The 16,500-nt window shown below is 43.0% G+C and overlaps 1 protein-coding gene and 1 long non-coding RNA gene across 2 annotated transcripts; one reads left to right on the top strand and one right to left on the bottom strand.

Moving 5' to 3' along the window:
- Positions 1–533: 533 nt before the first annotated feature.
- On the bottom strand, positions 534–4,728 carry LOC116546726 (EKC/KEOPS complex subunit TPRKB-like). Its single transcript, XM_032272909.1, has 3 exons — positions 4,370–4,728; positions 2,302–2,464; positions 534–781 (listed from the first exon to the last, which is right to left on the bottom strand). The coding sequence occupies exons 2-3, from the start codon at positions 2,440–2,442 to the stop codon at positions 620–622; spliced, it is 303 nt and encodes a 100-aa protein (XP_032128800.1). The 5' UTR covers positions 2,443–2,464; positions 4,370–4,728; the 3' UTR covers positions 534–619.
- A 1,845-nt stretch (positions 4,729–6,573) lies between these two features.
- On the top strand, positions 6,574–13,710 carry LOC116546727. Its single transcript, XR_004266817.1, has 3 exons — positions 6,574–7,557; positions 10,667–10,672; positions 13,697–13,710. It is a non-coding gene; the product is annotated as an uncharacterized LOC116546727 (long non-coding RNA).
- The last annotated feature ends 2,790 nt before the right edge of the window (positions 13,711–16,500 follow it).

Raw genomic sequence — 16,500 nt, forward strand, 5'->3', positions numbered from 1 at the left:
TTCAATCATCTGTATTTTAACCTATGCCACAGGTTTCCTAACTTTTCTCTAGATGACATTAGTACCTGATTATTAATAGCTGCAGTAACACTCAAACCTCATCAGCAAAATTTCAGTCATTTTTTTCATGTTCTACATGTGGGATGTCCTTAGCTCCATAACTTGCATTGAAAAAGCACGAGTATAAGTATTTCAAACCACAGACTCTTCTATGCACTGGGTGCGTGTGAGGATGTGTTAAAGACTGCTGTAGGTACCAGCCAGTTCCTGGTATATGAAAAGGAGGTGGATCCCACACTCAAGGAATTAACGGGAAGAGGGAAAGATATGCATGCCAGCACACAAAATATCTACGCCTAATGTTTTATCATTTAGATTTCTGTCAGCTTCTTAAGCAAAAATACTTGAGGGGTCTTCCTGACCCTATATAGTAAGAACAACAGATAAAATTAACCTCACTTAACTAAATTTTTGTTTACTCACATGTAAACTTAGTAAGAGGCAGGGTTAAACCTCAACTCTCTGTCCAGAGCTCTCTTCACTATTATTCTGGTTTATTACTAACCACTGGCTTGCAGGAATTTAGCCTCCAACCCAACACTGGGGAACATGTATGTTATTATGACAAGGTCAACAGAAATAGGAAAGTCCACATTACATTGTTATTTGGGGAAAGGTTGTAAATAATTTCAGTAGATAGAGTTCTTGTCTTCATTTTTCCCAGTTTGTAGAGGTGAACTGCTTTGTTTGCTGCCACAAGTATCTGAAATGGATCGACAATCTACCAAACAGAGCAAAAAGAATTAATTACACATGGAGAATCTGCAGTGTGTGAAAACACTTGGCAACTCATGGTAACTCCAGTGTCAAGCTGTTTTACCTCATCACAATTCTTACGGTCTATATTTTCAAAACTATTATCCCAAGGGCCTGGATAGTCACAGAATTTTAAAGCTGCAAGAAACTTATGCAAATAGTAAAAATTTTTAAATAACATTAGTTGAGGGCTAATATTATGGCCAAGATCATATTTTAAACATTTTACTCGTATTATTTTTGTTAATCCTCAAAACTACCCTATGAAATTGATATCAGTAGTAGTAGTAATAGTAATAGTAATAGTGGTAATATGTAATTGATGAGTAAATCGAGGCAAAGAATGTCTGGGTTTGAATACCATCTCTGTCACCAATCACCTAGGGAATTTAGGCAAGTTCCTTAGCATTTTATTTGTTAGAGACAGATGAAACAGTTCACTTCATAAGGCTGTTGTGAAGATTAAGCGAGTTAGTATATGTAAAGCACTGGGAACAATGCTAGGAATGCAATGCACAGTATATAAAGCTTGGCTATGTCTTGTTCAAAGTCCTAAGTAGTAGGTCTGGGATTAAGTCCTGGTAACATGATCCCACTTTGTGTGTGTGTGTTTTTTTTTTTTTTTTTTTTTGAGACAGAGTCTTGCTCCGTCACCCAGGCTGGAGTGCAGTAGCTCAATCTTGGCCCACTGCAACCTCCATCTCCCAGGTTCAAGGGATTCTTGTGCCTCAGCCTCCTGAGTAGCTGGGACTACCAGCACACACCACCACGCCCACCTAATTTAGGAGAAATAGGGTTTCACTATGTTGGCCAGGCTAGTCTCAAACTCCTGGCCTCAAGCAATCCGCCCACCTCGGCCTCTGTGTGTGCTTTTAACTGCTACACTATGCCTCCTCTGCAGACTGTCTTGTTAAGAACCCCCGTTTTACCGATGAGAAGCTGGAGATCCAGGCATTTCCCATGTTAGAGCCAGATCACAACCTTTCCTATTTCCTAGGGCAGGACCTGGCTCTTCTGCCTCAATTCACTGTTACAGTCAAGGTTGGCTGCATCTGACTTAGACAAGAATTTTTTCCCTAAAGGTGACAGAATTTTAGGCTACCCTATAACATCATAAAAATTAATGTATACTTAAATGCTCCGTATAGCTCATTCATTCTTTTTTTCTTTGAGACAGAGTTTTGCTCTTGTTGCCCAGGCTGGAGTGCAATGGTGTGATCTCAACTCACTGGAACCTCCACCCTCTGGGTTCAAGCAATTCTCCTGTCTCAGACTCCCAAAGTAGCTGAGATTACAGGCAACCACCACCACACCCAGCTAATTTTTTTATATTTTTAGTGGAGACAGGGTTTACCATGTTGGCCAGGCTGGTCTTGAACTCCTGACCTCAGAAGATCCACCCGCCTCAGCCTCCCAAAGTGCTGGGATTACAGGTGAGATCAACCGCACGTAGCCAGCTCTTTCATTCTTAAAATTTATATTTACCACTGTAGGATTTATCAGTGATCCATCGATGGTCCCTTCCATGGCCTTTCTTCTCAAATCTCCTGCATTTTTGACATCTTTAAATAACAGAAGGGTCACCCTGCATTCAGGAAATAGGTCCAGCTGATGTGTTAACTGCATTTCACAGACAAGCAGGATTCTACTGCACACAAAATGAAAAGACCAAGAGATTTCTTTTGTTTAAAAGTTAACATTAGAACTCATTTCTTAACAAATATACAATAACTTTGACAGTAACATTGATTAAAAGTGTTAAACTAGAAAAATCCATCGCCAAAGCCCATTTGGCATCCTCATGAGATGTTGTATTCCTAACCCTGCTGAGCTGTTTCTAGTTTCACTGCCATTCCTGAGGAAAAGCCAAGGGACCTAGCTGGTTGCTGTTTATTCACATAAGGCAGGCTCAGATGCATGCTTGAAGAGCTGCTTCCCCAGCAGACAAGTAGGAGCAGAATGTTAGGAATTTTTTCTCTTTTTTTTTTTTTTATTGTACTTTAGGTTCTGGGGTACATGTGCAGATCATGCAGAATTGTTGCATAGGTACATACATGGCAAGGTGGTTTGCTGCCTTCATCCCCCCATCACCTATATCTGGTATTTCTCCCCATGTTATCCCTCCCCACCCTCCCCACTCCCTGCTGTCCCTCCCCTAGCCCCCCCAAACTGACTGCGGTGTGTCATGCTTTAACAACCATTAAAACATGTGGTCTTGATGGTGTGTAAAAATGGCAATAAATAACATTAAGTAAAAACATCTGAATGAAAAACACAAACTGTGGCCAAATCGTGGGCTTTTTAGAAAGCTTTTAAACAAATATTAAAAAGAAAACACACCAAAAAATTAATGTTATCTCTTACTTAGAATTACATTTGACTTTTTTTGTTTCAAACAGGAAAAAAAAATTTGTCAACAATATCCTGGCACACAGTTGAATCATTAGTCATGCTAAGGGGAAAAAATGGGTACAGAAAGATATAATTAGTAGCATACCATTTATATAAAAATATGCACATTTTTTAAAAACACATGAAGGAAACACACTAAAATATGACCATCTTGGGTAGTGAGATTCCGAGGTGATTTTTATTGTCCTTTATACAAAAGAAAGTATTTTGTTATGCATATTCTGAATTTTCTACAGTGAGCATACAAAACATGAGAACACATAATCAGAAAGAAAAAAATGTGGTTTTAACACTGAGTGCAGGAGAACCCTTAGAAAATCTCAAAATAGTTTGTTCTTGTTAAGTGTAATTCACTCACTCAGGCCAGAAACTTGGAATGATCGTTGAGTATCCAACCTGTCACTCAAATCCTGTATCTAATCCGTAAAGTCCTGAATTTTCACCTCCTGAATATACTTTTGATTCGTCCACTTCTCTCCCATATGTAGGCTAGGTCACCACCGCTCATCTACAGCGGTGGCCTCCTAACTGCTTTCTCACAATTCCTGCCCTCCTATAATCCAGTCTTCCCCCGCAGTTATAGTGATCTTTTCAAAATGTACATCAGAGCTAGTCGTTCTGCTGCTCTTATGATAAAGCGCCTACTTTGTGTCACGGTGATCCATACCGTAACATCTGGTCCCTGCCTCCTCTTCTGCTACCGCCGCAATGGCCTTCTCTAAGCTCAAGTCACCAAGCTTTCTCCCCGATTCTGTCCTATCGGACAGGTAGTTCCCTCTCTCATTTCAGCTCCGCCTGACGCACTCCTCCCTCCCTTCAACTCCATTTGGAGTCCATTTGCTACAGCGCCCAGAATCCCAGGACTAGGGCTCTTTTTAGTCTGAGGATTAGCTCCCTTTTGGCCCCAATCACACCGTTAAAGAATCGTGCGCCTATCCGCTGTATGTCTCCTCACTGAACGATATTTCTTGAGGGGACAGACTGACTCTATCATTCCCGTGCTCCATTCCCGGAGGCTGGCCTCGTTGGCGCTTGATAAACACCGGCTGAAGAACCCGCAGCCATTGTCCCAAGGCACTGTTAAAGCTGCCCGGACCCTCCCCTTCCCGAGCCGGCCTGTTAGGGTACAAGGAAAACTCACCATCCGGTCCCCAGTGAGTCTCGGAAGATCTCCCGCCCTGAAACAAAGCTCACAACATTTGTAAGCGATGGCCAATCCCCGTCTTCTTCGAGCCGGTTTCCGGATAGCCCGACCCGGGGTTGCCATGTTTTTCCGGGTCCAGGTAGGAGGGGTGCTTCCGCCCCTCGTCCCGCCCATTTTTCCGCCTCTCCAGCCTGTGTCACCTCTATGGACGCGAAGGAGAATAGGAGCTGTATGTCACTTCCGACGAAGGAAATTGAAGACTCTGTGGGCTGGGACCGGAAGCTGAGGTCTGGTTTCGAATCTCTGCTCTGTTTTAACCTGTGTTGGGCGGTGCACCGGGTGTCCTCGGTTTCTTCCTGTACAAGGAAAAATACTGACCAAGATGAGTTCTACATGGATTTTGCTGCTTCAGATTTCTTAGTTCTTTTTCAGGGCCTTGTCTCCTATGACACTTTGGACTTTAGAGTTTAATGCTGGAACAAGCTAAAACTTTGGGAGATGATTGGGAAGACATGATTATGTTTTGCAATGTGAGAAGGACATGAGATTTGGGGGTGCAGGAGTGGATTGATACAGTGTGAATATATGTCCCTGCCAAATCTCATGTTGAATTGTGGTCCCCATTGTTGGAGGTGGGACCTGCTGGAAGGTATTTGAGTCGTGTAGGTGGATTTCTCATGGCTTGGTGTCCTTGCAATAGTGTGAATTCTAGGGCGATCTGGTTCTGTAGAAGTGTGTGGCACGCCCCCAACACACACTGTCTATTGCTCCAGTTCTCACCGTATGATATGTCTGCTCTCCCTTCTCCTTCTGCCAATAGAAAAAGCTCCCTGAGGCCTCCCCAGAAGCCAAACAGATGCTGATATTATGCTTCCTGTACAGCCTGCAGAACCATGAGCCAATTTAACCTCTTTTCTATATAAATTACCCAGTCTCAAGTATTTCTTAATAGCAATGCAAGGACAGCCTAACTGGGGCAATGAGAGAGGAGACGAGGAGGCATGACACACTGGGCTAAAACATGAAGGACATTCAGCCAGGTGCAGTGGCTCTCGCCTGAATCCCAGCACTTTGGGAGGCCAAGGTGGGCAGCTCACCTGATGTCAGGAGTTCAAGACCAGCCTGACCAACATGAAGAAACCGCTCCCCGCCCCCGCCCCGCGTCTCTACTAAAAATGCAGAATTAGCCAGGCGTGATGGCACCTGCATGTAATCCCAGTTACTCAGGAGGCTGAGACAGGAGAATCGCTTGAACCTGGGAGGCAGAGGTTTCAGTGAGCCGAGATTGCGCCATTGCACCCTAGCCTGGGCAACAAGAGTGAAACGTGTCTCAAAACAAAGAAAAACGTGAAGGACATTCTATTTCTAGGAGAGACAAGAGGCTATTCTGGTCAGTCTTTATCACAGGATGTTACATTTCCCAGCACATTCCACAGTTATCCTAGAGAACCACAAGTGAGAAAGGAGAATGAACTAAGTTGGTCCAAGGCCACCTGGAGAACTGTCCTGCAGACTGTGCCCTTAATTCAGATTATCCCCCCTAGCAAAGCCAGTCCATTTCATATGCCCATCAACCTCTTAATATCTGGAGGCAGAGGTTTGTCTTATCACATCCAGGTAACACTGTGACAGACGCAATGTCAGTGAAACATTGTTAAGCCATAGCCAGAATGCATTTTACTAGGCCCCAGAGGACTACTCCACAAATAGCTGATCAGGTCTGCCTGGAGGAACAGCCTAGTCCTGGATCCAGTGATCCAGGTAACAAGTTGCTGAAGAGGTCAAAAAAAGGGTCCTTAAAGGGTCCCCAATATCTATAGCAAGTGGGCCTCCTCCCAAATCTACTTTTCTGTAATACAAGAGGTGTTCTCTAGGTACAGCAGCAGCTATTGGCAATCAAACACACTTGTCTCAGTTTGGTAAATGGAAGTCTAGAGTAATTCCTTTGTTTAATAGACTCCTCTTGGCCTGGTGTGGTGGCTCATGCTTATAATCCCAGTGCTTTGGGAAGCCAACATAGGGGGATTGCTTGAGGCCAGGAGTTCAAGACCAGCCTGGGCAAAATAGTGAGACCCCCCCCAATCTCTCCTAAATATTAAGAAAAATAGCCAAGTGTGGTGGTGTGCATCTGTAGTCAGAGCTACTTAGGAGTCTGAGGTGGGAGGATCACTTGAGCCCAGGAATTTGAGATTACAGCAAGCTATGATCATGCCACTGCAGTCTGGGCAACAGCATAAAACCCTGTCTCAGAAAAAAAAAATTCTCAAGGGAGTTGAGGAATGTCTGCTGGGCTGCCAAGGAAGTGGCAATAGAGGAAGCAGTATCTGCCATGCTCAGGAACAGATTTCTTATCTGTTTTTCCCGAGCACTGACTCATATGTGTGGTACCAAAAATCTCAAAAAGAACATGAACCAGGATCACTTATACTTCCTGACAATCGTCTAGTATGCCTGGTGTATGACTTCAGGCTGTTGGCCCACTGGTGTGACTCATTTCCAAGGGTCATATATACGGACACCCCAGCATGCCCAGTGTGCAGTATCCCACCGTTCATCAGCTTTTCAAGTACAACACTGACCACACCATATTTGGGTCACCCTGGACTGCTCACAGAGAAAAATGTAGTCCTCAGGTGCACATAGCATCCCTTCCCCCATTTTATTGTTCAGTAACCCATTCACATGTGTAAGGGCATTAGCCTTTGTCAGCAAAGTCTCAAATTAGTTATATGAACTTGGTTTCCCCTATTCAATATTGTTCATGAAGTCCCTACCTGGAAAGCTAACAGTAGTTCAATTCTTGTTTCCATTGCCAACACTGGGATGCTTCTCATCCAAGTAAAGGAACATAATGGGTCACAACTACCAGCCCACCGAAGTTGTTAGTTGTCATGATGTTTTGCCACCTTCGGCCAATTAAGTCTCCCTTCCTCCCCTGTGGCAGGTGCTAAATCCTCACTCAGTAAGCCACAGCTGAGGCTCTGTTGATACTCACTGCACCACTATAATACTGGTAGAGTTTACTAGTGGCAGGATGAGAAGGTTGCTGTAGTCTGTGACAGAATAGGGTCTGGGATGGCAGATCCAGTACTTTACTTTGGTGGCCACAGCTTGGGAGAGCCCAACAAAGGCATTATGCTTCCAAGCCTCTACTTTCACATCCTTGTGGAAAAAGCAGACTGACAGTGTCTGCCCCTTAGACTTCCTGCATCCTCAGGTATTCCCTACATCCTCAGCTATCCCATAGAGGCGGGCCTGAGTGCAGTGTCCCAGTCTTACTACTGCAGTCTCAAGACTACCCATTCCCCTTGTTGCATGACCCAGGCCTTTTGGCTTCAGTCCTTCAGTCCAGGTAGGGAGGTTTGTCTTGTACAAACTGGACATGTCTGATAAGGTTAGCCACCTGTGTGGAAGGATCAGGTGTTCCTGGTGCCACTAATCCTAACACCCTGGTACTCCTTGTTCCTGTCCTTTATCCCTGTGGATTTCACAGAAGAGAGGCACCTGGAGGAAGTATCACCTCTAGATTAGAGTCAGGGGGCCCTGTCTGGGGTGTTCTGGCAGCCTGAACCACAAACCACCTACAGGATGTGCGCTCTAAATGAAAAAAGAAAAAAGAATGATTGGGAACACTGAGATTGGAATTTCACAGTTGCAGCCAAATCAGGTAGTTACCTGGTCCACCTCCATCCACAACAAGTTCGGTGTTTCTCAAGATGTGTGCAGTGCTGTGTTTCCCTTGGAGCACAGTTCTTAGTATCCACTCTGCCCTAGTCAGATTGAGGTTCCACCCCGCTAGCAGGCTGTCCTGATGTCCTTTATTCAGTTGCTTTGTGAGTTGGCTGTTCCATCATTCAATTGCTCCATTGGCCTGTGGATGACAGAGTGCATGAAAAACCCACTGTATTGCATGATAGTGTGCTTACTGTCATGTTGCTTGGGCAGGGAGGATTTTCCTTGGTCAGAGTGAAATCCCATGTGGTATCCAAAACATGACATAAATCCTCTCAAGGGCAACTGTGGTAGTCAGAGCATCCACATGAGTGGCATATAGAGTCCCTTCCAACAGCAAGCTGTTGCCATAGTCCTTGTCCTCACACATGGGATCTTTTAATAGTCCAGTTACTGTTGCCATTCCCCTGACCAGATGGTTAAGCTGTTGGCAATGGCCTATGAATCAGTAAAAATGTGGCAAGATATGGTGATAGGTATAGGGCGATTGCCCCATGGTTATGGCTCAAATCCTTAGCTGTTAGGGGTCATAGCCGCTCTAGTGCCAGTGATGTTCTGTGCCACAAGCAACCAAAATGTCAATGCCTATAAAGCACTCAGTGGTGGGAACCATGGTGACTGACACCTGAAATGGCCAAAAGGGCCACACCAACAAGCAGATAAGCACCACATGCAGATAAGTACTGTGGGTCACTGAGTTAATCCACAAACTTCCTGGTGTCACCAGCTTAATTTTTCCCCTAAAGTTACCTGGAAATACTGTCATGTGGCCTTCAGTATCCAAAAACTCCAAAGAAGTCAGAATTTTCACCTTTCCCCATTATATCTTTTTTTTTTTTTTGAGACAGGTTCTCTCTCCATTGCCCAGGTTGGAGTACAGCCTCAACCTCCCAGGTTCAGACAATCCTCCAGCCTCAGCCTCCCACATAGCTCGGACTGCAGAAGCCCACCACCACAGCTGGTTAATTTTTAAATTTTTTGTAGAGAGGAGGTCTCACTTTGTTGCTTTCGCTGGTCTCTAACTGCTGGGCTCAAGGGATCCTCCTACCTTGGCTCCACAAAGTACTGGGATTATAGGTACAAGCCACTGCATTTGGCCTCATTTTATTTTGGCAGGAGTATAGAGCCATTGGCCTCTGGTGGGGATCAGAGACCTTGGCCCCATTCCTAACTGTGCCATTCAGCCCAGGACATTTGGGTTTGCAGTGTCCCTTTATCAGATATATTCATCAGCCAGGCTGCATGGATGTGTATATGTCAAATCTAATTGTATACTTATAAAAATATATATCATATTGCATACCAATTATCTCTCTAAGGCTGTTTAAGAAACACAAGAGACTACATCTTTGTACTGGAACCACTAAAATAAAAAAAAAAAAAAAGAAAACTGACAACACTAAGTACTGGTAAGGATGTGAGCAACTGGGGCTCTCATACATTATTCCTGAGATTCCTGAGGTTGCATGTTTAAAAATATTGCAGTCATAAGCTTTTAATTGTTCAGCCATGTGTATGACAGCTGGAAGTACCAGATCTCCCACTGATTTGACGTTGAAGTCCTACAAATACTTCTACCTTTTAAGAATATAGAAATGTCAGCTACATCCAACATAACAATTGATCAAGAATTACAAGTTTCATTTTTGAAACTGATATATGTAGTACAGACATTTTGCAAAAGTTTGCCAGTTCCTTATAAAATTAAATATACACTTACCCCACAACAGCATTCCCAGCACAAGGAAATAAAAAGAATTCACTCCAAAAACTGTATGCAAATGTTTATGGCAGCTTTGTTCAAAATTCAAGTATTGGTAAATAACCCAAATATCCTTCACCTGGTAGATGGAAAACAAATTGTGGTATACCCACAGCATACTCAGCAACAAAAGGGAATGAACTGTTGATCCACTCAGTGACATGGATGAATCTCAAAAGCATTATGCTAAATGAAAGAAGCCACATTGAAAGGCTATATACTCTGTTATTCCACTTATACAACATTCTAGAAAAGGCAAAACTACAGGGACAGAAAATAGGTCAGCATTTGCCAAAGTCTGAGGTTGGTGGGAATGGATTCCTACAAAATGCCGTGAGGGAATTTTAGGGGTTGGTGGAAGTGTTGTATATTTTGATTGTGGTAGTGGTGGTGATGGTTATAAACTATACATTTATCGGCTGGGTGTGGTGGCTCATGCCTGAAATTACAACTTTGGGAGGCTGAGGCAGGTGGATCACAAAGTCTGGAGTTCGAGACTAGCCTGCCCAATATGGTGCAACCCCGTCTCTACTAAAAATACAAAAATTACTGGGGCATGGTGGTGCATGCCTGTGGTCTCAGCTATTTGGGAGGCTGAGGCAAAACAATTGCTGAACCTGGGAGGCAGAGGTTGCAGTGAGCCGAGACTGTGCTACTGCACTCCAGCCTGGGAAACAGAGTGAGATTTCATCTTAAAAAAAACTATGCATTTGTCAGACTCATAGACTGTACAGTAAAAGATGAATTTTACTATTTATTTAAGTCATCTCAGATAAAAATGATCCCTTATGGCTTGTAAGGGTTATGTATCATAAAATTAGCTCAAAATATCTAATTTGACAAGGTTTTAAATGAGAGCTTTCAAAAGGATATCATCTTTATTCTCCTTTGCAATATGTAGACTTGCATAAATATGCATAACTATTACCATGTGTTAAAAGGAACCTAACCTTGGAAGTGTTATCTGAACAAATGGATCAGGTAAGATAGCCAGACTCCAAACATGATTCCCATGTCTTGTGAAAATAGCCTCGAAAATGAAATTGTTATGTTGGATGTAACTGACATTTCTATATTCTTAAAAGGTGTAAGTATTTGTAGAACTTCAATATAAAACCAGTGGGTGATCTGGTACTTCCAGCTGTCATACACATGACTGAACAATTGAAAGCTTATGACTGCCAGATTTTTAAACAAATATCTGGGTGTCTTAGCCTAGGTCCTCTAGAAAGCAGAGCCCAAGGCAAGGATTAAAGCACTGGTATTTTATATGGGATATGTGAGAACAGAGAGATGAGGGCGAGGAAAAAGGTAAGTGAAGCAAGGAACGATACATAGCAATATGATGTGATGCATTATCTTGCCACAGCCTTCACAGTGAGCCCGAAGACACCCGGGTTGTTTGGCAAGTGCATTTACTTAGCCAAACGCATTTGCCAAACAACCTGTGCATCTTCTCTGGAAGACATGCAAGGCAAAACCATGGCTGAGAGGAGTCTACAGTGGGGAGACAGGAGGGGTGTTTGCCTACCAGGCTCCCTCCTGTCCTCTGCGTTTCACTGATGAAGGCCCTCAGAGGGAGCTGACTCCTCCATACTTCTGGGTCATCACCTCACCTGCCAGCAGAAGCTCGAGGGGTTGATGGGATTGATGGAATCTGAGACAGTGCCCCAGAATTGGTGTTTCATAAAGAATGAGATATAAATGAAACAAATGGTAAATAAATACATAAGGTACCTTGCCAAGAGAGGAAGGGCAGGGTGTTCATGATAATGTAGGGTGGGAGAGAAGGCTTTACTTACTGAGGAGATGAGCTTAAGAATGTGAATGATGGGCTCACAGAGACCACAGGAGAGAAATTACAGCCAAGAGAACAACCCAAAAAACAAAGGACATGGTGCCATAGCATGTATAATACAGTGCACTCAGGAAGTGGCTGGCATCCTGAGATATGGAGTGGAATACAGTACAGGGCTTTGTAAAGTCAGCTTGGAGTTAGATCACAGAAAGCCTTGACAAGGAGCTGAAAATGGGTTTTAAAGACCAGAAGCTGTTCAAGATTTCCAAGAGGGGAAAACACAAATCAGCTTGTTTTCAGGACATAATTCTGGGGCAGTTGCTAGCATTACATTGGAAAGGAGGTTCAGACAGGATTCTAGAAAGTGCCTCCCTTCCATAGTGGAAGTGTTTGTGGTGGACAAAAATTAAAATTTCAACGATGGTAACCATTGGAATGAAGAAAAATAAAACTTAAATGTGTGCAGCAGGAGGAAAGTAAACAAAAACCAAGCTGACTAACCACCGTATTACAACTCCAGCATGACAAGACTAGAGCGTCCATCATCAACTTTTAGTGCCTCAGTGTTAAGTGTGGACAGATGAGTAGTAAACTTGGTCATCAGGTATTGCAAGAACATGTCCAAGAGCAGAGACAGAGGTATAAACACACAGGAGAAGGAGAAGAAAGAAAAAACAGTTGATTCAGGGAAATTTAAAAATAATTGACATTAGTGAGATAAACATAATGAATTTACTTTTCTAATAGCATTTTTTTCCAGAAAACAAAAATGAGCTAGCTCTCGGAAATTAAAATAATAGTGCAGATAAAAATATATAGCAGAAAATTTAGATAGCCAACAGAAAGGTAGAAAATATAGCTGAGAAAATCCTCCTAATTTTTTTAAAAAGGCAAAAGGTTAATAATGGAAAACAAGAGAAAAAAATAAACTTAAGAGATACATTTCAGAAAATCCCACATTCAACTGATAACACCCCCCCCTCCAAATGTGATAAAATCAAAATATCCCAGAACTGAAGCAAATAAGCTGCGAGATTGAAAAAGCTTACTAAGTATTTAGCATTATGAATTAAAAAGCACCCACACTGGCCGGGTGCGTGGCTCATGCCTGTGATCCCAGCACTTTGGGAGGCTAAGGCAGACTGATCGCTTGAAGTCAGGAGATTGAGATCAGCCTGGCCAACATGGTGAAGCCTCGTCTGTACTTTAAAAATACAAAAATTAGCCAGGCATGGTGGCACTTGACTGTAGTCCCAGCAACTCAGGAGGCTGAGGCAGGAGAATTGCTTGAACCCAGGAGGCAGAGGATGCAGTGAGCCGAGATTGCACCACTGCACTCTAGCCTGGGCAACAGAGCAAGACTCCATCTCAAATTAAAAAAAAAAAAGAATCTGTAAATGCCCCTCTAACAGTGGCTATCATCCATTGTCCCAGCCATCAAAATGGAGACTCCCGAATAGTCAAAGGAAATCAACCTGCCAACCTGCCAGCCAAGAAAGCCATAGAAGCATTGGACTTGGAGGCTTTCTTAGCCCCACTAATACCTCATGTCGATCTGACCAAGTTCCAACCTTGCCAAAGGATACTTAAAGTAAGCCACGGAATGGGGATTCACATCCCCAGCCCTGGCCCATCCAGCTGGAAATGTAATCCAGAATACATCATATTGGTTTGCAGTGCCCTCCTTAAAGATATAGTGAGCCAGTTCCATCCAAGCATCTATTACGGAAGAGATGTGACCCTTCAATGCCTACATGAGTACTTGATTGACCGAGACATGCAACAGCTCATCCAAAATGTGATCCATCAATGCATGCTTCATGCACTAAAACTGGACCCTGCCCCTTTTTGGGGTAAAACATCGAGGGGACTCTCCATGCAAGAATTGGCAAGTTAATTTCACCATAATGCCACGGGCACCTGGAGGCTACTGGGCATCTTTTTGTACAAAAACCATCTTTTGGGTTTTTTGTAGACACATTTACAGGATGGGTAGAGGTATACCCTATCCGAACAGAAAGGGCAGCCAAAGTGACCCACACCTTACTAAAGAGATAATTCCGCAACATGAATTCCCTTTGATGAGTCAGAGTGACAATGGTGTTTGTCTCTCAGGTAGTACAGGAAGTGCCTCAAGTCCTAGACACTGAATGGAAACTTCATGCAGCACAGCCACAGCCCACTGGAAAGACTAAAACACTGAATCAAACTATTTAAAGAAGAACTAGACCAGGTGTGGTGGCTCACGCTTGTAATCCCAGCATGTTGGGAGGCCAAGGCGGGCAGAATATTTGAGGCCAGGAGTTTGAGGCCAGCCTGGCCAAATGGCAAAACCTCATTGCTACTAAAAATACAAAAAAAGTAACTGGGCGTGGAGGTGTGTGCCTGTGTTCTCAGCTGCTTGGGAGGCTGAGGCATAAGAATCGCTTGAATGCGGGAGGTGGAGATTGCAGTAAGCAAGGATCATGCTACTGCATCCCAGCCTGGGTGACACAACAAGACTCTTGTCTCAAAAAAAGAACAACTGCTGCTAAAATGTGCCAGAAAATTAATCTAACTTGGGACAAAGTACTACCTTCTCTCTTGCTGAGGATTTGGGTCGTTCCCTGAAACAGGCTCCAGTTGAGCCCTTTAGAAATTATATATGAGGGACCTTTTCTTACCCACCTTGAGGCTAAGATCAGGCTATAAAATCTTAGAAAGGGAAGGAGCTATTAGACATTATTTAAAATTGCTAAATGAAATACTGACTTCTCTTCATCAGTTTGCTTCTTCCCCAGGACGTGCCACTTCATCCCTTACAGGCTAAAGACAAAGTACTACTTAAAACCTGGAGGGAGACTGGACTGGATCACCAACTAGTCCCTCAAAGGGTAAGACTGTATGAGGTCTTTCTGACCACGCATTCATCTATTAGGTGGGAGCTGAACCATGGGTGCATTATACCTGGATAAAAATCACCCCTCCTCAGCCCAACCTATCAGGTTAATTAACAGACCTGAATGGATATGTGAACCAACTAAAAACCTGAAGCTGCTTTTTAAGAAAATATCGAGAGACAAATAATGCCTTCTGTCATTTAATTATGTGATTCCTGCTAAGCACCACAGTAATATATGGCTTGTAGTGTCTGCTGAAACCAATCTTTTCCTACAACGGGCACATTATGCAAATCACCTACAGAAGCTCATTGAGTTTGAGGGCTGTTACCTATCTCTAGCACTTCTGTATTACCTTATTAAGTCTTGCCCTTACAAGGAAACGACTGGATACATTAACAAACTTTTATGAAAAACTATTCCAAAGAAATTCAGGTCATCAGGTCTCTGGTGTGCTAACATGAGGAAATATAAGGCTATGGCCTGGCATGAATAGAGCGCTTCACAACCCAGGTCACAGAAAATCTTTTACTATAAATCAGACTGTTCAACAAACTTCTGAATACACTACTCCTTTTATGAAAGAATTTCCCTCTGTCCTGTCGCCAGGCTGGAGTGCATCTCAGCTCACTGCAACCTCCGCCTCCTGGGTTCAAGTGATTCTCCTGCCTCGGCCTCCCGAGTAGCTGGGACTACAGACATGCACCATCATACCCAGCTAATTTTTGTATTTTTAATAAAGATGGGGTTTCAACATGTTGACAAGGATGGTCTCCATCTCTTAGCCTTGTGATCAGCCTGCCTCAGCCTCCCAAAATGCTGGGATTACAGGCATGAGCCACCACATCTGGTCAATTTTGATACCTCTTTATGACTTAACAATTCAAAGGATGTATGGTTTTTATCAACTGTCTCCAAAATAATCTCTTGTTATGCAGGGAGTACAGTTCTTTTCCTTCATACATAAGTTCAGTAGTTGCTTCCCTAACTGCAAAGGCAATGTTATTTAGTTGAGTATCTGGGATAGTGTTATAGTCTTAAGATTTGTTTTCTAAAGTTGATACTGTGGGTTATTTTTGTGAACAGCCTGATGTTTGGAATCTTTTTTCCTCAAAATAAGTCCTTATTAAACCAGGACTTTGGAGGGAACAAAAAAGCTTCAGAAATGAAGACTAAACTAAAAAGAACACAAGAATGAACAGGCTGGGCATGGTGGCTCACACCTGTAATCTTAGCACTTTGGGAGGCCAAGACAGGTAGATCAGTTGAGGCCAAGAGTTCAAGACCAGCTTGGCCAACATGGTGAAACCCTGTCTCTACTAAAAATACAAAAATTAGACAGGCATGGTGATGTGCACCTGTAATCCTAGCTAATCAGGAGGCTGAGGCACAAGAATCACGTGAACCCAGGGTGGAGTTTGCTGTGAGCTGAGGTTGAACCAGTGCAAATCCGGCCTGGGCAGCAGAGTTGAGACTCAAAGGAAAAAAAAAAAGAATGAATGAACATAATATATAAAACCTTTTTAAAAAGAAGAAATTTTTAAAAATCAAAAAGTTAATAAAAAGGATTCTAGAGAAATGGCAAATATAAAAGATAGGCAAAAAAGTCAGGACGGTTCTGAAAAGAGTAATGGAAACACACATAGAAATGTGGTATACATAAAAGTGACATTTCAAATCAATGGGACAGATTATTCAGTAAATTGTAATTCATACATGTTGGGGTAAAAATAAATAAATAAATTCTCTGAAAGAATCCTTAAAGTGGCAAAAGTAGATGCCCCTAAGGGAGGCGGTAGGCGGTGACTGCGAAAGTTGGGGAAAGGGTGAATTTCCATTGTCACCATTTTATATCTTTCCAGTGTTCTGTCATGTGTATTTATTACCTTTGAAGTCTAAAATGCCTGAGTTCAAATTCCAGCTATTGCTAGCACTTGCTAGCTAGCTCTTAATCTTG

This window comes from Sapajus apella, unplaced genomic scaffold (assembly GCF_009761245.1).
Source record: "Sapajus apella isolate SASKATOON/1434 unplaced genomic scaffold, GSC_monkey_1.0 scaffold1280, whole genome shotgun sequence".
NCBI classification, from domain to species: Eukaryota; Metazoa; Chordata; class Mammalia; order Primates; family Cebidae; genus Sapajus; species Sapajus apella.